This window comes from Poecilia mexicana, unplaced genomic scaffold (assembly GCF_051168715.1).
Source record: "Poecilia mexicana isolate PSO_F unplaced genomic scaffold, ASM5116871v1 scaffold_4, whole genome shotgun sequence".
Classification (NCBI taxonomy): domain Eukaryota; kingdom Metazoa; phylum Chordata; class Actinopteri; order Cyprinodontiformes; family Poeciliidae; genus Poecilia; species Poecilia mexicana.
Window position 1 is genome coordinate 29,586,123 of NW_028263373.1, and position 23,584 is coordinate 29,609,706.

The 23,584-nt window shown below is 43.5% G+C and overlaps 1 protein-coding gene across 2 annotated transcripts in view; it reads right to left on the reverse strand.

Annotated features, from left to right (window-relative positions):
* lnx1 (ligand of numb-protein X 1) overlaps positions 1-22,952 on the reverse strand; it is a 63,111-nt gene extending 40,159 nt beyond the window's left edge. The window contains exons 1-2 of one of the 2 annotated variants that reach the window (XM_088005171.1): positions 22,687-22,952; positions 14,320-14,822 (exon numbers count right to left, since the gene is read on the reverse strand). In XM_088005171.1, the coding sequence (XP_087861297.1) occupies positions 14,320-14,729 (410 nt within the window). In that variant the 5' untranslated portion in view covers positions 14,730-14,822; positions 22,687-22,952. Of the gene's footprint in view, positions 1-14,319; positions 14,823-22,644 lie in introns of both variants that reach the window. The other variant, XM_014997824.2, reaches the window with a different exon arrangement.
* Positions 22,953-23,584: the final 632 nt, after the last annotated feature.

Consider the following 23,584-nt stretch of genomic DNA (forward strand, 5'->3'; position numbering starts at 1 on the left):
CCGCCAGGCGAGCGCGTACTCAACCTTCCTACGGATTAGCCTGCTGCACACACAGGGTTGAGGAAGTTGTTTCGTCCTTCCTGGTGTCAAAGCCTTAGAAACCCCATAAAGTGCAGCCATTCTTTGAGCCAGCGAGAGGCAAAGGTTAACGGAGATGCAGTCCACACATCCTCAGTGACAGGTCTGAGAAAGTAGGCTGCTTGACGTGAACGATTCAGCGCAGATTTGAGCGCATGCTGCATTGCGCAAAACAAACGCATATCTAAGTTTAGTGAGGTGCTTTTCCTACAACAGAACAAAACTCGGTGCCATCTGTAAGCCTTTTCTGCATACCCCACCTCACCTTGCTCCTTGTGCCGTTTTCTGCTTGAACAGTCAGTGACACATCTGAGAGGAAGGCTCTGCTGAAGTAAACACTCTGACCTGCTGTTCGCTTCTGCTCATGAATAAATGAATACATATTTCAACTGTTCTGTTTCAGAGTACAGTGTTTGCACGTGTACACGCTTTACATGATTCCAGATGTGTATTTTGGCCTTCTGTTTAATTTTACTTCATGTAGTTTTTTTGTATAAAAGCATTTCCACATGTCCTAGTAGTGGAAACACAAAACTTTAACATGTTTTGATCAAATTTATTTAAGTGGATCAGCACAAAGTGGTGCAAAATTGTGATGTAGAAAGAAAATAATGGATGTTTTTTTATTTTTTTACAAAAAAAAGTGAATGTGGCATGTATTTTTTTTAAAAATCTGTGTCAATTACATCTGCAAGTTGCTTAAGATTGTATAGACGCACATCCAGAGACTGACATTTTTGCCCATTCTTCTTTGTGAGTCATACACAAATCAGTAAGAGTTTGTATGACAAGCATTTTTTGTTAAATTTAGACAAAGATTCTCATTTGAACTTTTCTAGACTTTGACTGGGCCAGTCTAACACTTTGATCTGTTCTAAACCATCTTGTTCAGATGATGTGGACCCTTTCAGATCTCAGTACTGAAATGGAAACTCAACCAAAGAACCCAACATGGATCTGCTGAGGTCACAGACTTTCAGAGCATGAAGACGGAATTGTGGAACCAAAGGGAAATGACTTCCACCTTGAGGAACTTAAACATGCTGCTTGATGTGGCCACATCACACATTGTGCATGTAGCACGAAGAGTTCAAATTTAGCAAGTACGTTATAGTGATGTACTCCTCTGCGTCTGTTTTATTCCACATAAACTCCATAAAGATTTTAGGGGTGAGAACAGTTTTTGTCCGGAAACTTTAACGTGACATGGTATCATTTCCTGTTTGCTAAGTGCCTTTGCATGTTTTCTTGTTTGACTCTTTTTTGCTGGTAGACCTACTTGCTCAGCGTGTGCTCATGCATAAATAAGCACTCCCATGACACATTCACAGAATTAGCTTCATACAAGCAAAGGATTAATTTACTCTTCTTTTCTTTCTACTTTCAAAGGAGCTCGATTCTTCATTTCAGCCCCTCTCCCGCCGGCTTCCAGGTATTTTTGGTTGCAATAAAACAATGTGAGCTCCAGACACGGGGAGCAGGGATTAATACGTAGCCCAGACGAAAATCTAATTAGCGAAGCCTCCCCCTCCCCCTCGCTCCCCGCTCACCTGAGTCAGACACGAGGCCGGACTGGACCGGGTCCGGCTGACGTGGTGCCCTTCCTTTGATTTCGGTTCACCCTACCACTCCTGATATAAACAAATGGTCTGCATTGTTCAGACTCAACGAGCGCGCGGCTGCCGGGGGCGGCTAATCCTGTTAGCACGCGCCCGAGCTGAAGATGTCCGGACGGCCGCTGGAGCTCGCGCTGATCAAACGCCGCGCAGATGCGGGCTGAAAGGACGGAGGCTAAGCTAATCGTGGCGTTTAAGACGTCTCAGCCACGGCTCAGGAGTGAACTTAGATTAATCACGAAAGCTCTACAGCGCCGCATCGTCTGTGTCAAAGGAGCCAAACGGGGGCTGGAAGGAAGGGGAAGGAGTCCAGTGGAGTTTATGAGTTGGGAATAAAAACAAATCCCATAAAGCAGGAGAGTCTCTCTCTCTCTCTCTGTCTCTCCTTTTTGTGCCTGTGCTGCGTTCTTGTCGGCTGGTGCTGACAAAGGGGAAGCTTTTTATCACAGAGAAACGTTTATTTTCACCTCACGTTGTAAGTTACATCCACACGACTGTATGGGCTGCATAACAGGCTGCTTATGTGTTGGGGGAAACAGAGACTCTCTCTATCCCCCTCCCCAGGCCTCATGCAACATAATCTAACTGTAGCAATCACTTAACACCAAACAGAGAGGCACAGTGAAAAGAAAGAGAGGGAAGATGAAGAAAATGGAGGAGGAGGCCGCTTCTGCGCAGGCAGAGCTGGAAGCTGCCGCTGCTGTCAACATCGTGGATAAAGACGAATGGTGTGCCACTGCTCTCCAGCCAGGCAGAAAAACACCACGTCCGCTTTTGTCCACTCCCTGTTTCTCCCCATGTCATGTCATAATCAGCAAAAAAAAAAAAAAAACTCCCCTAAACGCCACACACAAACTGTCAGTACCCACCCACCATGTTTGAGGGTTTAGCACAGCGCAAGCAGGCCACCGGACGGGTTCATTTGAAGTCATCGGAAAGTGATAACATATTGGGGGATGCTGGGTGCCGTCGTCATGGCAGCCGTACATATGGCCAGATGGAGGGAAGTGATCTCTCACCCTCCTGTCTTCTCTCATCTACAGTAAGCTACCTTCTGCTGCGCTTCTCGTCCACTTCATTTTCACCCGCCCTCCTCTCAACTCAGTCCATCCTCGCTTTTCATCTTTCCTCAGCCTTCGTTGCTGTCCAACCACAGGCTCCCCGGTCTTTACTGCCCCAGAGGGGGTAATTCTGCACGTAGACAAGCATAAAACAAAAACAAAAACAAAACAGTGGATTTGAAAGGCGTCCCATTGTTCCAGCGTAACTCCAGCAGTTTGACGGCGTGTTTCCGTCAAACTGAAGAGGAGAAGTGCAGAACCGGCTCTGGGATCAGAGTGCTTTGACTTCCCATGGAGCTGCTGAACGTAGTCAACATTAACTCCCACACAATGAGAGTCTGGGGGCCAATACGCAGCTCACAACAGCGTTCAGACGGGGAGAGGAGCCAAGAATGAAAGCACTTTGATATACAGTTCAGAGACGTGAAAGGACCTATTAGATGGTCTGTTAATTATTCAGGCCGGCTAGAGTATTGAAGAGCAGTCTGCATTCCAGGCAAATTTGCAGGTATGAAAAATTGGAAGATTAGTTAGTTTTCTCTGCTAAACAAATATTAAACCACTGAGGGCTGTTTCATGTACAAAGATGTGAACTCAAAATGCTGCAAAGCTGATAGAGGGGGGAAACACGAGTAAGTTGCACCAGTGGGTGTGAGTTCGCTTTTTGCCACACATTATTGGGGTGTATCATTAGGCACGAAGTGGCATGTGACGTCATCTGGCAATGTCAGGTGTAAACCAAGGTATAACAGTGTGTTCTTTGAGTGAGCCTGACATCTTTGTTTGAGGCTCTTATTTTGTAGTAATAAAGGGGATTTCTAAACTTATCAGGATGGCTGACGACCTTCCGTTGCATAAGCGTTGCTCATGTCCTTAACGCTTTTAAAGGGGCAGTATTATGTATTTTACAGACACATAACGCCAATTTTTACCACAACCAAGTGTCTATGTTACCTTCAGTTGTTATAAAAATGCTTTATAGCAACATTTTTTACCAGCATTGCACTGAGAAGTAGCTCGTATAAAAAGCTCAGCAGATTCGCAGCTCCACATGGTATTTGCTAATTGCTGCCTGCTAGTCTGAAGGAGCCGAGACTGTCGCTACGAGGAGGAGCTTTGTGGAAATAGGCGGTGCTTTGTGAGAGAGGAAATGCTTGGGTACCCCTGGGTGGTTGCCATGGGAGACTCAAGAATTTCTCAATCGTTCATGAAAGAATCAAAGCAGCACTCCAGGTATGTTGTTTGATGAGTGAATAATATTATAACATGACGTAATGCTCAATAAAGTAGATTTTACATGAGATCCCCCGTTCAGTAGAAAATAAACAATGACAGATGAGAAGAATTCGTAAGAATATGACAGGCTAACCATTAGCCGCTAAGAACACAATGAAATTATAATTAGCTTTACTGGCACTAAATTAAAGAGCTACTTTACAGTTTTCACTGAATCTGGATTGTATTTGATCAAACGTGTAAATATAGATTTAAAACACTGTGACTGATCTTACTAAAGACTGTTTAAGCCACAGTTTAAGGGGCAATGAAACCTTTTAAAAACAGAAAAATGGAGCATTACTGATACTTCTGACCATCAAAACCATTGTAAAAGTAGAGAAAAATAAAATATAAACGTTATTTGGACGAGTCAAACATGGATGGGTTCATTTTACACTCTGTTTATACATTTTTGTGCTTTTACTCTACATCACTAAAGTCTTAACTTGTCAGCTAAATGCATTAGTAAACCATTTGTAGCTTATTTATGTAATATTACAGTTTTCAAAGACACTGTAAAGCTGACTGGAGAGTACGGTGAACCAGCCAATGTGACTCCGCTTGTGTTTTTGTTGTGTTTTGTTTTGACAAGTTCCCCTGCGTCGAAAGCGACGTTGTGCACAAAGATGTAAACCGAGAACGGTGGACCGTACATTTTTAATGCCAAGACGAAAGTCCCTTCCCACAAACACGAGCTCTAGTTACAAACATCCGAACACTCGACAGGACTCGGCATCTGCACGCACGGCGCTCGAAATCCACAATTCTGTGCAAACGCATGCTGACACTCCTCTGCCCACCCCACCTCCACAGCCCGGTCGATGCCAGTAGTTAGGCGCTCGCTCGCAGAGAGAATTACAGGAAGGGGAGCGATGCCCTGCTGCAGTGTCGCTCCATAGCGTCCGGTCGAACCCGTCCTGGATGGCGCAAAGCTCTGCCTGCTGCATCCCAGGCTGGACCACGGCTTCCAGCAAACCCCCCCAAAAGCATCAGCAGCATCAGCAAACCACCGACTCTTCACGTGACGAACCCGAATGTAAACACCGGTGGAGTTCATGAACACCCAGCAAAGGTGGTGAAAGTGAGAGAAACAAGCAACTGGATGGATGGATGGATGGATGGTCAGTGGATGGGGGGGGAGGGAAGGATGCAGGATGAGTCTTGTACTCACAGTTCAGAATAGAGGATGTGCAGGTTGCCCAAATTGTCTGTGTAGTTGGCCGGGCTGAGCCAGGGCAGAACCAGGAGCAACAGAGCCTTCATGGTCAGCCGTCACCCGCCCCCCCCAACCCCTGCTCTCTGGTCCCTGAAGCTGAGCCTGTCTCCCCCTCGCCCCCACCGTCCCCCTCCAATTCTGCGACCCTGGCCGTTCTGACCCCCCCTACCCCCACTCTCTCTCTCTCTCTCCCCTCACCACCCCGCTTCCCTTCAAACAGAAGCGCTCTCAGATGTGATTTAATCCTTCACTTCCTACCTTTTCAACTCCCTCCCCCTCTTACTCTGCTCTTCCCCTACTTCTCTACTTATGTCTGTGCGATCTTCTTCTTCTTTTCCTCTTTCTCCTTCTTCTTCTTCTTCTTCTTCTTCTGCCTCAGGCTGGCTGCCTGGTCATCTCAGCTGCAGAGCCAAGTGGGCAGGTTGCCAGAGGTTGAAGACGGAGCAGAGGAGGAAAAAAATAAAATAAAAAAATCAGCCGGAGCAGGTGCAGAGAAGAAAGAAGAGGTCCCGGTTGTGGCAAAGGAGGAAGAGGAGAAAGTGCAAGAAGAAGAGGAAGGGGAACCCATACAAAAGGTGGCACATTTGGAATACAATTTGAGATGTGCAGCCCCTTAATCTGCTCTGGGCACTGGCGAGTTGTAAGAGGATTTGTGCCCGTATGCACTGTGAGCGGGTGTGCGCGTGTGTGTGTGTATGTCGGAGAGAGAACGGTGCAAGCTGTGACTTATACTGCAGCAGAAACCACTAAAGAGAGGACGGGGGGGTGGTGGGGGGGATGGCACAAACCAAAACAGAGAAGGGAGGGGGGGGGACGTACTTTGTACTCCTCTGATTGGCTCGGCCACGTTCGCAGGCGCTCGGATCCACACACACGCACACACACACAGGTGCCGGTTCTGCATTCACCTCCCCCTGCCCGTGGATGTATCGCTCCTGCAGGGCTGGGGGGGGGGGGGGGAGAGAATATGTTGCTTTCCGTTGCCTCACCCCTGGTTTACAGCGATGGACTGCTCCCAGTGCAGCAGATTGGTCTGATCGCTTAAAAGAATCTGCCTACAAGTGTGGAGGAGAAAAAAAAACACAGAGAGAGAGACAGAGAGAGGCAGAGTATGGCCAACACACACCGGTAAATCAATACGCTCTGCTGGGATGGGGTGGGTTTGTCAGAGTGGCATGAATGAGAAAGATGAGGATAAAAACGAAAGGATGTGAAGCGTGTCTGTACTAAACCGAGGGAATTCAAAAAGGTCTAATCTTCATCTTCACATTTTAGAGAGGAAAACTGAGCAAAAGACCGGAAGCTGGGTTAAAGCCGCACATCTTGGTTTGACCGATCAGGTAACCAGGAAACGACTGGAGGAGACATACGTCTGCTGACAGTGTTAAGTATTCCTGGCAGCAACTTAAAACTTCAAGAAGATGCATTTTAGTTAGAAACTGAAAGGATGTTTCATCTCTCTTGTCTATTTCATTTTAGCTTCATTGTAGTTTGCAGAAAAACAGCAGGGAACCATAAAGCTAAAATGTTCTCATAGACTTAGCATCTCCGATTGTGATCTTATTTGAGCACTTTTTTGGATAAAATCCAGTGGAGCCATTTGTCTCTAGTGGTTGCTTATGTGAAGGTCTCAGGTTTGTTTGAGAGAACAAAGGCAAAACAACTGGAAAACCCCAGAATAAATCACATAGGTCAGGAATAAATGTACCAAGATGTTTAAAACAATATTCCAAGCTTTCAGCATCTGACATGGAAAATGGATCCGAAACACACCATGTTCACACTAAAACATACTGGTGGCAACATCAGTACAGTTTCCTTCAAAAGGGAACAGGAAAGATGGTCAGAGGTGACAGAAAGATTAATGAAGTCTTGGATGAAAACTTGAAAGAGAGAGAGAGGGAGAGAGACAGACCGAGAGAGAGAGAGAGAGAGAGAGAGAGAGAGAGAGAGAGAGAGAGAGAAAGAAAGATTTGGGACTAAGGTTCACTTCCCAACACGACAATAATTCTTAAGTTAAATGGTTTAGATCCAAGTATGTTTTGTGTTACAAATGTCCAGTCAAAGTTCAGACCTAAATCCAACTAAGAATCTGTAGTAAGACTTAAAATGTAGCTGTTTTACAAAGAAGAATGGACAAAAAAGTTTCTAGACATATCCTAAGTTAAATGCAACTGTACCAAATTGAGGTACTTGTAAGTACTGATTTTATCTACAATAAAATAATTTTATATACAAACCTGAGACCTTCACAGAATCTGTGTTGGTCTGTCACATAACATACCAATTAAATTAATTAATGTTTCTGCTTGTAATGAGATGAAAGGCAGAAAAAATTCAAAGGGCAGGATTACCTTGGCCAGGCAGTGAATAAATCTTATTTTTCTCACCGCTTCATCTCTCCCCTGCTTTTCTGATTTTCAAAATGCCGTCCGATGGCCTCGAGAAAGTCATTTAGCCGGTGTAAACACCCCGTCTGACTAAATATTTCATGGATGAAGGTGGCGTGGTTACGGGCCAGTGTGCGTTAACATTAATGGCCAGGTGCGAGCAAAACCGAGGCATCAGTTGTCCTGTGGTATTTGAGCGACGAGACCACAGGGCTCGCAGGAAATGGAAAAGTAATTGGATTGTGACAGGATGCAGTTTTGGCGAACAGAAGCCGGTCTGCCCCAGAGGAGGAGTCGTTCAGCAGCAACTCAGAAAAACGGCATCATGACGTACTCATGCACTCATGTTCTCGCACTCAATTACACCTTTCCATTTCCCATTTGTAGAAATGGTACCTCGCGCTGACAGAGCGTCACCGTGCTGTTTTTCCATTCGCTACGTTGAAACTGTGGGCAGGAAATCACTGGAGAAAAGTCCCCATCATCTTCCTCTGGTGAAACTTTTCAAAACAGAGTTCAAGGTTTTGATTGTGTGTAATGAGAGTATTGGAGTATTGGAGCACATCTGCAACACGTCTCATACTCTAAGGGGGTTTCTCAGTCATAGTTTGGTTTACTTTGGCCCAATCAGTTAAAATTTGTGGTGAACTTCTGTTTGTTAACTTGTCACTTTTTCTGGCGGTTCGGTTTCTTTCACACAGAGAAAGCTCCAAGCTAATCAAAACCTGTCACTACAAACGACGCCAGAATGTTTAGTCTGTTTATTGGTCAGACCGGCGGTACCAAACATACCCCAATACTGTGTTCTGGGCTGGTCAAAAACACAAAGAATGCAATCCTCTTTTTAGTCATTTCCCTGGTACTATTTCTGGCAAAACTTTATCGGAGATGTATGCTGAATGGATCTCGAACGTTCAAGATCAAGGAGTGCATCAAGACCACCTCCCACTGGTATTCAATGTAACTGGTGTGTTCACATCTACACAATCAAACCAGAGTTTGTCTTAAACGGACTAAGCACCCTAAGACTAATCCTGCTATCACGACTTTATGAACATATTGGAAGACGGTTTGGATGTCCGGTCTGATGTGGTGAAGGAAGAGCTCTGCCAAACACACTCAGACCAAACAGACAAAAACCACACAGACTCAAGGACCAAAAGATGTCACAAAGACCAAAGTGTATCGTACTAAACTGGCATGCACCAAGTTGACTCAGAACAAACTCAGTGAACTCAAGTAAAAGAAAACAGATTCGCGCTAATTAGACTAGAATCAAACGGACTGGAGCGAGTATTATCAGAGCCAAATGCCTTCAGAAACATCTCAGAAAACCAGCCATCGGATTCTAACAAAATGACATAAAAACAGCCCCAGTGGAATTTTTCTGCCATAATTCGAGAACACACACTTTCTGTTTGAAAGCAGGACTTCACATCTTTCTTCTCAAAACTTGTAATTTTCTTCTCAAAAGTTGTAATTTTGATCCTTTTGCGAATCAAAATGAAAATGGAAGTACAAGAATCCGACGGCTGGTTTTCAGAGACATAATGTCACTGTACGACATCTGAGCCGTTTTTGTCTGATGTTGTCTTTGTAACACCAGAGGACGACCTCAAGTATACACTCTTTATGGTTGGGCTGGGCTCAAAGTTAAGTAAAAAGTCCTGAGTTTCTTCCTCTGGTGGGAGCTTGAAGTGGAGCCGCTGCTCCTCCTCTACAGGAGTCGGCTGAGGATCTGATCAAGACGCCCCAAGTCAGACTCAGAACTCACCACAGGGATTACACGTCCCTCTGGCCTGCAAACACTTTGATATAACTTAGAGATGGAGAGAGCTGCTGCAGAGGGAGATGTGTGGGATAAGTGGAAGACTGGGGACGGACGAATGGAGTTTAACACCCTCGTTGCTCATTTCTGTAACTCTTCGCGAGGGAATACAGGCCGTTTTTTTTATTTCATATTTCCATTTCAAATGTTTGTGATTTTCCATTGCTTTTGAGAACTCGAGCTTTTTTTAAACACTCGAGAAAAAGAAGAAAGCGTCAGCGCGCTTGAGGCCGTCCCCGAAAAGTCAAATATTTATACTTAAAGCAAGAACGAAAAGACAGAGTAATGTGTAAAACGTGAATGCGAACTTTGAAAAGGACCAAAACAATATGGATCGAAGATCATTCAAACAAACAAGAAACAGGCTCAAAGAATCACATGCGGTTACATGTCAGCGCACTAAAAAAAACAACAAAAAGACACAGTGCAAGCCCCGACAGCACAAACCCGACGAGAAAAACCGCAGATCAGAGAAGATTTTTGCTCCTCTTGTTTGCAGTGGATGCATTCGAAAATATCTGTCTCTCTTTCTGAAAGCCAATAAAGGTCACGAATGATTCCATTAGGATGATATCAGCCCCGACCAGATGGCCGCGTCTCAGTCATTACAACTTCTGACCCGCTGCCAGATTTTTTTAGAAACAGCCAGAAATAATGTACTGCATTATCACTGGCATCAAAACACAGACGGAGAGAAGGGTGAGGTCATGCATGGAAGCCGTGTGACTCGTCTCTCCCTGTGTGTCGAGATCGAGTTTGTTCAATACGATGCATATTGTGAATGTCAAAAATCGCTGAGGTGGGAAAATCTATATTACCTGATCTACGTTTTGTGGCGTACAGATTGAGATGTTAAAGGAAAAAGATTTACAACCACGGATTGGAGGGAAGGTGGAAATGGATTCTATGAGGGATGTTCAATGAGCGAGGCATGAAATTGCTGAAAAGTTCGAAAAGAATATTAATGTGGAGTGACCTTAATGGCATCCATCCATCCATCCATCCATCCATCCATCCATCCATCCATCCATCCATCCATCCATCCATCCATCCATCCATCCATCCATCCATCCATCCTTTCAATAAGGTGAAATGCATGCAATTGACTATGTTTGTTGTTTAAAGCAGCACAAAATATTTGAGTCATCTGGACATTTTGGTAAAGTCAGTAAGAAACTGTATGCTTGATTTTACCTTATATTTTTTGTGGTGCAAATAGAAGCTGTAGCCAAATTTCCCTTTAGCTGAATATCATATCTGCTACAAACCCAAACTAAATGGACCAGAACCAGAAATACGAAGGTACTGAATATTCTGAAATTATTCAAAGCTCTTTGGTTGTTCCACATTTTATGTTACGCTCTTTTTCCAAGTTTGATTAAATTAATCTATTCTCTATTCGTTTAGTGCTTTTGCCAATTTATTATAACTAGACAACAAAAGTCGCATCACCTGCTCTGACAACTATTGGACCTTATATAGACATGTGTGTCTATATAAGGCCCAATCAAATCAATACATCACAGGTTGCTTCCTGAAAACTTACAGAAACATCTCTACGATGATCTGTGAAAACTAAATTTTATGCCTCAAAATGTTAAGCGAAGTCTTTGAATACTTGCATATGTGTGATATCTTGATTTTATATTTTACATAATTTGCAAAATCGCTCAAAGGTTTTTCCGCATACTGTCATAACGGGGCATTTTGAGGAAAGAGATTCATTTGAGAGAAAGTGGAATGAGGCAGCAACATGTCGCCGCTGCATTCACCAACATTACCACTTGTTGCATGTTTTCCTGAAACCCTGAAAGCGTTTGCTTAACTCTTAGAGTCAGCACATAGACTTTGTGTTGAACTAATTGACAGCACTTGGTCACGGAAGCGTTGGCGCCGCAAAAACACTGCCACGCGAAAAGAGTTTGTGTTGTACTATTCTGATTACTCTGTTAAAAATAATCTAAATGCTGTGATTAGCTAAGAGCTAGCCACAAACTACGCTACCATTCTTTAAAGCTTTCTTTCAGCTTTTATGGATTCAGATGTGCATTTATTTCGCCTTAAATTTGCAATAATTAGTGGTCAGATCTCATCTGGATTATTCTGCACTAAAAGAAGATTCGCTAAAATATGTTATCATTCATAAAAACTCTTAATATTTCAGCGTAAACGCATAAAGGAGTCTTTTTAATTCTGTTATGGTATTTACACCTCTTTAGATTGAGATAAACATGAAACTTGCGATATTGTGGACCCTTTAATTGTAAAAACAAAAAATGTTGGGGGGGGGGAACCCTGTACCTTTCTTGGGAACCCAATATTTTAACATGCAATCTCTGCTAAACGTGTTTCACTGCAAACCCGATAACGACAAACTGCTGCTTCCAATTAAACCTATACATACAAGCCTTGGAATTCATAATAGCAGAACTAATAATCGGCCGATGCCTTGATTAGCGTTTTTGTTTCACCATGGGGGATAATTTGTTTGCTAATATGGTTATGAGACCTTTAGTTCAGATTAGAACGTCTTGCCGAGGTTTAGGTGAAGATTGTTAGCGCGCTAAAGAAGAAACTGCTGCTATGGAAATCAGATGCAAATGAAAGTCTCCGGCGATTAAATTTGACATTTGCTTGATGCATTATGCAACTTGACTTCTTTCACGCCCGCGCACCATAATAACTCCACGCTAATAACACACTTTGTCTCTGTAGGTTTGTCTTTAATCATTAAAAACTCTCCCAAACTCAACAGAGTTACAAAGAACCACGCAGAGCACAATTTAAAGAAACGTGCTTTTTTTTTTCTTTTTTTTTTAATTATTATTATTATTATTCACTGCCACAATCACCGGAGAGATGTTGAAACGGGTTATTCGCCGAGACCTTTTCACATCCTTGCACCCGATGCGTTCGGTGATCTCGGCCCCGCTCACCTCCACAGATAACGCCCTCTAACTACGGGAGAGCAGCCGAATCCTTTTGGGAGGCAGCCTCGGAGATCCACACCTCATTATGACATCCGAGGGCAGGCAGTGGAGAAAAAAAAAAGAAACTGACAGAAGGAAAGATTGAGCGGAAAAGATGGTGTAGGAGCAGAAACACAACGGTGAAGGAAGATTTTGTGATTTCTTTTTAAGGATTTTTAAACAAACTTGAGCTTCCACGTTTTTGGATGCAACTTGAAAGGGGAAACCCCCCTCTGAGTCCTGTCTGTGATACTTGGTGAGATGCGTTAATTATCCCAGCAGCACTTGGGCCAGGGGGAGTCTTAATGAGGATTAACGCGAGCGGAGAGAAACTGCCGCGCTGCATCTTAATACGTGAGCAGACAAGCTGGGAGTTTTGGTTTGATGAAAGCCCGGTTGGAGGGGAAACTCTGTCCTCTGGGGACGGTAGCCGGTGCTTAAAGATGATGGACGAAGTGGACGTGGAAGGGGTATCCTACGGTCAATGGCTATTGCAAGTTATTGCGATTTGACAGACGAGTGCAGATGGGAAAAAAAACTGAAAATGGAGAGGAATGAAAGGTGGGCATGCAGGAAATGGGAAAAGTCATTTGATGGCGCCGGTACACGCACTGTTTCACAGCGGCCATTTTAAACATATCTGCACCCCAGAATGAATTACATTTTATTTAGAAAAATAAAGTACTCAGCCCATCTCTTAGTTGCGATATCAAAATGTACCAAACTAACTGCATGTCTTTGGTTTTGAAGACAGAGCCGATTCTTAACAGGATTCCCCTAACTTCTCCACTTTAAAGTAAGGCGGTGGCAGACTCATGCTGAGGGGATGGTGTTCTTTAGCAAGGGACAGGAAAGCTGGTAAGAGTTAATGGAGCTTAGACATAGTGCAAGAGCAAAACATGGAATAGACTTGAGATTCTTTCTTGGGTTCACTTTGGACGGCAACAATCCTAATCAGAGCCATAGAGCAACAGCTAAGAGTGAATATCCATGTAATAATATGGTCTAGTCAAAGTCTAGAGCTAAATGCAGTTGAGTTTGTGGAAAATAGGCTTGAAAATCGATGTTCTCAGATGTCCTCCAGCCACTCTGACTGAGCGTGTGTCCTGTTGTGATGAAGAATATTGAGAGAGACAGACCCATGAAGGCTTGCAGCTCTAACTGCAGCGAGAGGTGATTCCACGCACACACACATACACACACACGCATACACGCACACACGCACACACACACACACACACACACACACACACTCTGCAGAGTTAAATTGTAAGAATGTTTCAACAGCATGTTTCATTTCTTTTCAACTTTGTATTCTGTTAAAGGGCCAGTATTATGTGTTTTCCAGGGACATGGTGCCATTTTATAGCACAATCAAGTAACTATGGCACCTTGAGTTGGCATATATATCACATATGACTTGAAATACATTTTACTTCCAAGTTTAACGCCTTGAAATTGGGCATCTGTCTCTCTAAGAAGCTCCTGCTCTTTTTGAAACTCCGCCTTCACGAAGTCATCACAACACGACTCCTCTGTTGATCCTTTGACAACGTATTCACCAGGGTTTCACTGAGAAGTAGCTCGTATAATGAGCTCAGCAAATGTGGTTTGCAGAGGCGTTTGCTAATTGCTGCTGGCTAGTCTGCAGGAGCCGAGTGAAGGAAGGCTGCTCTGTGAGGCGAAAGCTCAAAAAACGTGGAAAGTGCAGCTCTGATGAGGTCCAACGAGGCATTTTCCACAGCAAAAACTTTAAAGGATTTCTCAAACATACATGAAAGGATCACATACTCAAACACTCTCCAGGTATGTTTCAAGCCACTTTCAATTGATAGTTAGTGGATTTAAAGAACGTTTTTTGGGGGGTTTCTTTTGGAGCCTACCTGCCCTTGATGTGATCTTCCATCTCGCCGCGAGGCAGGGTCTCCGTGCAAAACTCAGCGAAAGGGCATGCCACGGTCAGCTTATCCAGCAGCTTATGCACCAGCAGGCTCGGCTTCCTGCAGCTCTGCAGCATGAGGGGCGTGCGGCACACGGGACAGAAGTCACTCTCCAGTAGGAAGTTGGTGAGGCACTCCTTGCAGTAGGTGTGGCCGCAGGGCGTGTCCAGCGGCATGATGAGTGGCGACAGGCAGATGTGGCAGATGAGGTCGTCATCCACGTCGTCCTGGTAGATGTACTCGTGGTTCTCCTCCAGCTTGTGGCTGTGGCCGCAGGAGGCACACAGCTCAAGGGTCGGGGAAAACACATCCGAGTCTGTCGGGGACATGTCCAAAGGGGAGGCCTCCGCCATCGCTGCAGCGACGTCAGGCTAGAGTCTCATCTGAAAAGCTGGGACTTGGGATGTTAAGCTGGACGAGTCGAACAGGGTGTCAGCAGAAGAGATCTGCGAGGAAGAGGAAAGCAACGTAAATACAACAATGTAAGAAGCACTTGGTAATGAGATTACTGTTGTGTTAGCCCTGGAAGTGGAGAGAGTTGCAATAGTTTGATATTCGTTTGGATTGGGGACCAAAATCGCAACATTTGTTACATTTTCAGCTGGTGCGGTTCTTGTTCACGCTCCACTCTGCCAAGCGATTCCAAACTAATTTAAAAACCTGTTCACCTCCTCGCCTGCGGTGGCGTTGCAGCGAACACCACTGAAGGAAATAACATGAGAATCTCAGAAGAAGACATGAGTGCAACTTCCTTCTGTGTAAAGTGTAAACAGAAATGAAGCAGAGTCAGCTTTTTTTTGTAGGATTTCTCTTTTGTCTTTGGTAAAAGTGATCTGTGATTAGTGATCTGACCAAGAGCAGATAAAACCAGAGAGCCATGCATTGTGAAGGATGACTGCTGGTGACTAGCCTGCAGCTAACAGGCCCCTGAGGTGACATCAGGAAGTGGCATTTAAGGATTTTACAGCTTAAGGAAACTGAGCACAGAAACAGAAGAAGAAAAAAAAAACACATTGTACATCATTTAAAAACTGCCTCATTAAAAAAGTAATCCATATATTCATCAGAAGCAATAAGAGACATTTCGACTTCAGCAGTAAAAAATTAGAGATGCACTGAGGATCTTTTGATCAGTTAAATAAGCTTTTTTCTTCTTCTTCTCTTCTGGCTTTTCCCTTCGTGGGTCGTCACGTCAATTGACCTTTTCTCCTTTTATTCCTACAGTCTGCATCCTCTACCCTCACGCCAACTTTCTCCATGTCCTCCTCCTTTTGTGTCTTCCTCCTGGCCTTCTGCCCGATGACTCCAACCTCAGCGTCCTTCTACTGATGTAATCATCGTCTCTCCTCTGAACATGTCCAAACCGTCTCAGTCGAGTCTCTCCTGGCTCTATCTCCAAAACATCGAAAACATTTACCTCACCTCATTCCCAAAAGATTAATCGGCAAGAAAAGACGCTGAAGTCGGTTTAAAATTTCAACTCTAATAACTTTGTTTTTGTTTCACAATATTAAAGTCTTTTGAGCTGTCACTTTGAATCATTACGTCACAATCATATTTCACTTCAATAGTTGATGGTCTATGATCAATCAATCAAATTTTATTTGTATGGCACATTTCAGCAGCAAGGCATTTCAAGGTGCTTTACATAATTAAAGAAAAAAATAAGAACAGCATGTGACATTGAATAAACAGTAAGAAAGAGAAAGAGATTTTGAATAAAACACTTTTGTTACGGAATTTCAGCGCCTGTCGTCGCCGGACTCCGCCGTCCGTTTAACACGGGTATTATCCAGGCCCCGTCGCCTGACAGGACGGAATTTACAGATTTTTAGTCAAAACGCCATTTGTCAAGGATTCTCACACCTCAGAGTTTTAGTTAAAACGCCATTTAAAAGAAATTAATAAATAGATAAAAAGTAAAGATAAAAACATTAAAAACATCGAAGACATGATTTCAGCAGGGCTAAAAAAAGTATTCAAATTGTTTTTATGTCTTATATTAAAATTTAAACTGAAGTTGGTATCAGTTGAAGAAAGATAAACTGGGAACTGGAAGTTATTTCCAAAATTTTGAACAGTGCAAGTGAGTTAAAAGTACATAGAGCCACAAAGGACTTATTTCTTTGCTACAAATCATTTGTTTCCACCTTTGAAAAAAGCGAGATGTGTTCAACAATTCATAAATTTTAATGCTGGACGACTGCAGACACAGCGGGACTCCTTTCTGTTCACATATGCAAAGAACTGCAGCAGACTCTTTTTTATTATTATTATTTTTTATCATTTCTTGGATTTACAGAGGCGGCCCAGATAACGGATATTGAACGACTGCGATTTCTCCTCTGGATGTGGGAACATCAATACCACTCGTCTCAGCAGCAGCGACAGGAACAGACGGACGCAGACGAGCCTGTGCCTCTCTGCTCCACGACAGTCGCTCATCTCTGCTAATCCACGGCCGGGTGCGACGCGGTCTCAATCGTGCCGAGTTATTGTTTTCTGGTGCACGAGTTTATGTTTTGGTCGATGCGCCGGGCCGGCCAGCCGGCGCGCACGTCATACCCGGAGCAGGTGGGCTCCTTCGAGCACATGGACACCGACAGATGGGCCTAGTCAGGCACACGCCACTTTGGCAGGAGCGACCGCGTTGGCGCTCCGTTCGCTTTGTTTCTGGAGCCGTAGCCGACTCTGCGCTGCTGCGTGACGACACGCCGGCTCTCGTTCAAAACGCTGCCAACAGCAAAGGGTGAAGTCAAAATAGAAATGTACAGCAGCTTTGAAAAAGTATTTGCCCCGTCTAATTCAAACGACAAAGAGAAACCGAGTGTGTACAAAAGGCGGTTTCCAAATGAATCCATTTTTAAAAGGAAAGAAGAAAAGAGATATAAGCATAAATAGAAAGATTATGACTGTTACCCTTGGTGAAAACTGAGATTCGCTTTTTTCCCAGAATTATTAAACAAGGACGTTTTATTTTTGGTCACCTCTTGGATGTGAGGTTGACACATGGCTGGTCACTCTGGAGAATCTTCACTGTTTTATATTTTCTCCTTTTTCAGATAATGGCTCTCTCTGTGTTTCCGTAACAGCTTTATAAAAAATTCCAAGCTGATAGAAATCACCAGCTGTGTCTACATAATACATGTGCGTAAAACTTTTGGGAATATTCCACTAATGTCGAAATTTCCCGTTTACGTTGTTTCCATTAAATGAGAAGAGCGATTAGAATCAATAAGTTTGTTCACGTGATAAGTCACTTCCTGTCATCTTCTTCGTCTTTTTCGCCAGCAGTGACATCTGGTTATCGGTCACGTGACTCATTAGTTTTGCGAAATAAACTAATTGCCGAAAAAGAAGCTCATCCAAACTGTTAATAGAAAAAAAAAATGTATTTTATTTTTTTCTGAAATTGGGGTTAAGCAAATTTATTTTCGTAATTCCGATTTGCGCAGTGATATGTTCAATGGGAATGCAGCTAATGACTTAATTTCTCATCGGTTTTGTTCTTTTGATCGGGTTTTTGAAATCTTCTAGCTTACTTCAAGTTGTCACACGGTCTCTAAGTGGTTTCCCCAATAAACAAATAATAAAAAAAAAAATTAAATTTAGATGTTTATTTGTTTTGACGATTTGTCTTATATTAAAATTTGGTTAATGATCAGAAACATTTAAGGTTAGGAAGAAAAAAAAAAAAAACAAGCAAAAAACAAACACACACACACACTCAAAACAAATCTACAAGAGCTCAAATATTTTTCCACAGCACCGTAATCCAAGGTCGCTGCTGCTGTTTGGGTTGAACATATTCTGCTGCTCTTACAGCCCCAGCTAGAAAGCTATTACAAGGCACAACAAACACCGGCTTCAGTCTGCAACACTCCATGGCGCTGCATCGTAAGTGGGTGTTTGATAGCAAACACAGTGTTTCCTTTTGACATTATCAGTTTGAATCCCGCAGACTGCGAGGTAAGAATTCCCGTCTGCGGCGTATCTAACGCTAACGAGGAGAGGGTGAACTGTCGAACAAAGTAGAACTTCCCCTCTCCAAACGCGTGACGACAGGGTGGATTCATCACAAGCCGTGGCGCCTGCTGAGTGCGGCCTGATCTACGGAGCAAAGCGCTTTCATCACAGAACAAGCCTGAGACCGAAGAGGAAGAGGAAACGCTAGTTAGAATGACAAGACAGAAAGGAAGAAAGGAAGAAAAAAAGATTCACAGACATGAAAAAAATGATCCGTTCTCGGAGCCTAATCTCCTATAAAAGAGTTTTTCACAAGTAAACTCGTTTAATGAGGGGATGCGGCAGCTCTTTTGGTGTGGTGGTGTCTCGGATCTGCTGATAACACATCCACTTCTCCCGGACGATTCATTCTAACAGCGGGAAATGCGAGTGGGGCAAATCCATAATTAAAAAAATAAATAACTCTTGGCATGATCAAAAACCGAAGCTGTTTTGTTTACAGCTCATCCAGAATACTAAATCCAGTTTCTGATTCTGGGATGATTTTACCCCAACTTAGGTGGAAAGCAGTGGACTGTAGGTTGGGTATTACTACTTTGTGGCTAATATTACCAACACATCCTAAAAAAATAAAATAAAATAAAAAATCATAACTCATATGGTTCTTAACCACCGGGGCACGGGCCAGTATAAGTCCATAGGTTGTTTATTATTGGGCCAAAAATGGGAAAAACATGTAAATTATGCTGATGATTAGATGGTGTATTAATTACATTAACTCAATAAAATTATAAATTTTCAGTAGCAGTCATGTAATGAAAAACACTCCCAACTTTAATAATTACGTTACCAGTCATAAATCCGCATAATTTGGTTTGAATCAGTTCTGCTGCTCGTCACTGGGCCAGAGGCAGATTCCATCAGCATTACAAATACAAACTATTTAACTGCTAAATGACTTGCTGCTAACCCTTCCTCCAGACATGACAGCCACACCAAATGAGTGAGTCAGGGTAATAATGTGCTTCCACTTCTCCTTTACAGCCATTTATTCAATAAATAATGTGAACTGGAATTGGGGCTCCACATAAAACATCCGCTCAGGGTCTTTTAAAACTCAAGGCGCTGCCCTGGGGAAATCAGGGCAGCGCAAAAAAAAGTATCTGCACACTGGTCAGGACAGGACTGAATGCAACCCACATGCCGTATAACAAGTTGTTTCTTCAGAAATATTAGCTGAGCCACCGCGCCGGACTGATGAGCTACGATAAACCATTTCCACAGGAGGAAAGGGCAGCAGAAGAAGAAGTCACGACTTAGAGATTTTACAAAAGTTTCAAAACTGATGCTTTAAGATTGAATCCAAAAACTGCATTTTAGTCAATTTGGTCATTCAAGTGACCTCAAATTGGACAAGATGGTTCAAAGGGGAAAGCTTTTTTTTTTTTTTATCTTTTGAAATATCCTTTATATCTTTAACATAAATGCACATTGCCTTTATGCCAACCGCATTGTGTCGATTGACACACACTGACTGACATGCTGACAGTGATTACTGGACTCCATCCTTAGGTTCGTTCGGCGCTGACTGTGTGCCGCCGGGTTGGTTTAGTGGAAAATGATGATGTGTGCTGCAGTTCTGAAACAACCCTGATGTAAACATCATGCGCAGATGCTCCCGAGACCACAAACATATGAATCTGATGGCACACACACGCACACGTTTGCCTCTACATACACCCACTCTTCATGGATGAATTCAGGCGACACGCCCGTGCCGGAGGAGTATCGGCTTTCTTTTGACGCTTTGACAGTAGGGATGTTTGAGCCAGTGCTGTCGTTGAGGACAATGTGGGAGCTCTGATGGGCTATGGATGTTTTCCACAGTTGGTAGTCCGGTAGACTGGGTTTGATTGGGGAACAAAGTAACAACATTTTTTACATTTCCGGCTGCTGTGGTTTACTTCCACACTGCCCTGCGTCACCTTTTGGAAAACCTGTTCTCCCTCCGCACCTGTGGTGGCGCTGTACTGACAACCACTGAAGGAAACGACAGGAAAATCTCTGGAGAAGCGCAACTTCCATCTTTGCAAAATGTAAACAAAAATGGAGCAGCGTCAGATTTTGGTGGTTGCAGGATTTCTCTTTTGTCTTTGTTAAACGACCACGAGTCATTTCTCTGGCAAGCATTAGTTTGTTTTGGTCGTATTTATCCAGAATGCCCTGTGGTATCGTTACTTCCTGCTTTTGGAGCGGACTTTGGTCCGCTTGCATTCATTCGCATATGCGTTCGAGTTCACTTCAACCAAACCGAGACCTGCAGGTTTTTAGGAGGATCAGTTTGCATTTTTGGTCATCTCCTCAAACGATCTGGACCGTCTAGGCAAACGGACTGAAGTTTTAATAATGTAAACTATACAAAGGCGGTGTGAATCCACCCTAAACTTGATTTGTAGCAATTGATTTGTTCTGTTGGCTCTAGTATTTGAAAGTAGTTCGGCAAGAAAGAGGTTAATGAGAGAGGGGGGAGACATGCTGCACACGTCGCCAGGCCGGGAATCGAACCTGCGACCACCAGCTCGAAGACTAAGGCCTCAACACGTGGGTTGTGCTTTGACCCTGCGCCACCACAACAAATCAAATGACGTTTTATTTATTATACTACTCGCTCTCAAGTGCTCAAACAGCCAGAAGAAAGGCGGGTTTTCATGATCCATAAATCTCATTGTGTCCATGTTTCTCTTTTGTCCTTAGCTGAAAAAAAGAGGGAAAGAAATGTCTACATTGTCAATACTACCCTTTCTCTTTTATCTTTGAAGCAGTCATGCCAATCCTTGACTCAAGATGCTGTCCGTCAACATAAACCATGGCCCAATCTTCGCCTGGAGTATATTTTATGTAAATACCGCAGCCGGATCGGTCTCGGATTTCTCCCCTGTCATCCGACTTAATAATGACACAAGACAGTGCGAGGTCAGCTTTTTTTTTTTTTTGTAACGACCGTTGATGAGTGTGGAAAACAAGCCGGTGGCGAGGCATCTGTGTCTGCATCAGCATTCGGAGTGTTCACACTTAGCTGGCGTGTTGCTATGTACACATCCACTCCTCGGGTTCAGGACAAGACGTGGAATCGTATCTGCTGATCAAACACACCCCGAAGATGACAGGCGAACCGACACAGTTGACCGGGGTGTTAATGTCACTTCGCTTTTCTTTTAACTTTTAGTGGAGTTCCCTTGTCAACACAAGGCAGTCGCTCTGTGAGTCACGCCACCGATAAAAGGTGACTGGATTCAGGGAGCAGCAGCGAGAACCGTCTCATAAATAAATCAGTCATTAGGTCATAAAAAAAAAAGAAAAACAAACACAAAAGACACAAAAATAGCAATATCTAATCAGACTTTGGACTCATAATCATGGACCCAGAGAACGAATTGAAATCAGGCAGCTAGGAGTTAAAACAAGTACATGCCAGATGCAGCACATGCAGACCGCAACATAGTTAGTCTGTTGTGTTCAGACATGCCCCAAAAACACAGAAAAATTCCAGTAAGTCTTCCACCATTTTTTTTCTTCTTTCTTTTCTCTGGAAAACATCTGTTTTGTAACCACGCACAACAAAACAAGGACAGAACAAAGATGACAGCGTTTCTGTTTAACTGCTTACACTGCTGAAACATTACCCAAACATTTAGCTTCACCAGCTAGAAAGTAAATCAGCTCCCCCCCCGCCCAACTGTCAAGATGCTCTACATGCAGTTTGTGCGTATTTTGTCAATGTAATAATAATAATAATAGGGGAAAAAAGCCAAATAATGGAAATCGCTTTTGTGCTGTCGTTTATAAATAATAATGCGTCTCATTAAATAAAGTTCACATAAGAAAAGGAGAAATAATCTTTCTATGTTATAAAATGCAGCGCCTTTTGTTCCGGTGTGGCCACATGGGATGTAAAGCGACAGTACAGGAACGTTACTGTAATCTCTCCGTAAAGCTCTGTGTGTGTTTAAGGCCTGACTGATACTGACTGACTGACTTCTCTAGAGTCGGTGTGAGTCACAGCTGCAGCCAGATGTGAAGCCTGGTGAAGAAACATCTGAATGAAACAAACAAAATACAAACACCTGCCATGTTCTGCTCACTTATAAACAGAAAGTGTGAACATACAGGCAAATGACTTTCATGAAAATAAAAAAAAAGATCACTGTCAAGCTTTGTACAACAAAGTGCTCTGACTATTAAAAGTCATGTTTAACCCACTAATCTTTAAGAGGAATTGGAAAAACGTGAAAGCGTACTCACATAACCTCATTTTGGAAGTTGGCTTTCGGCACCGTCGCTCACCTGCACAGGTAAGAGTCTGGCAGCGGGTGTAACATTAAACCCTTTCAGTGAAGGGAGGTGGAGAACAGCGAGAGGTAAATGACTCACAAAACAGGACTTTGTCCCGATCTTAGAGCCTTTGGTGACTGGCTGAACGGCCTTCGGGCAAAAGAAGTTTTTATCTCATTCCCTGACTTTCGGGAAAATCTTCCAACGCCAAACTCCCGCGGCGTGTGGAGCAGAGCTCCTTCTGTGAGCTCAAAACCTGCTCATCTCTTCACCGGCCCAGGTGATCAGGAAGTGGCGGTGAGATGGGCGGAGACAAGAAATAAAGGTAAACAGGAGAACTGCTCCAACCTGCTTTGGGAGTTGAGGGAGAAACTGGATTGGGACGAAACAAAAGTCTGAACGGAAGTCTGCACGAGTAACCGACACACAATGAAGGGATACAAAGTTGCAGCAGCGATTCACGCCTCTGCTTTCGGCACACTAAAAGTCACGTAAACATCTGAACAATGAAGAGCCCCTAATCATACAAACTGGTGATAATGCTTCGACATATGTGGCGAGTGCAAACACGGCTATACATCAAGATGCTGTAATCCCTGCTGCTTGTATGGGTTTTTCCTCTTTCTGTCGTGGTTTTCCCTCTCTTTGACTTTTGCTGCTCCTTTAAAGCCATGCCTGTGCCTGACTTAGTACAAAAACAGTAGTTATCCCAGAATCAAGGCATGGCTTCTCTCTCTCTGTGAGCCACAGGTGCTTCAGGGACTCGCATCTCCACACAATGGCAATTTTATGAGTCACGCTCTGACGTAGGACGAGCCGAGCCATTTGCCTCGGTGTGTCTGAGCAGCAATGCCGTATCTGGCTGTCATTCATTTTTCCATGTTTTTTTTGTTTTTTTTTTGTTCTGTTG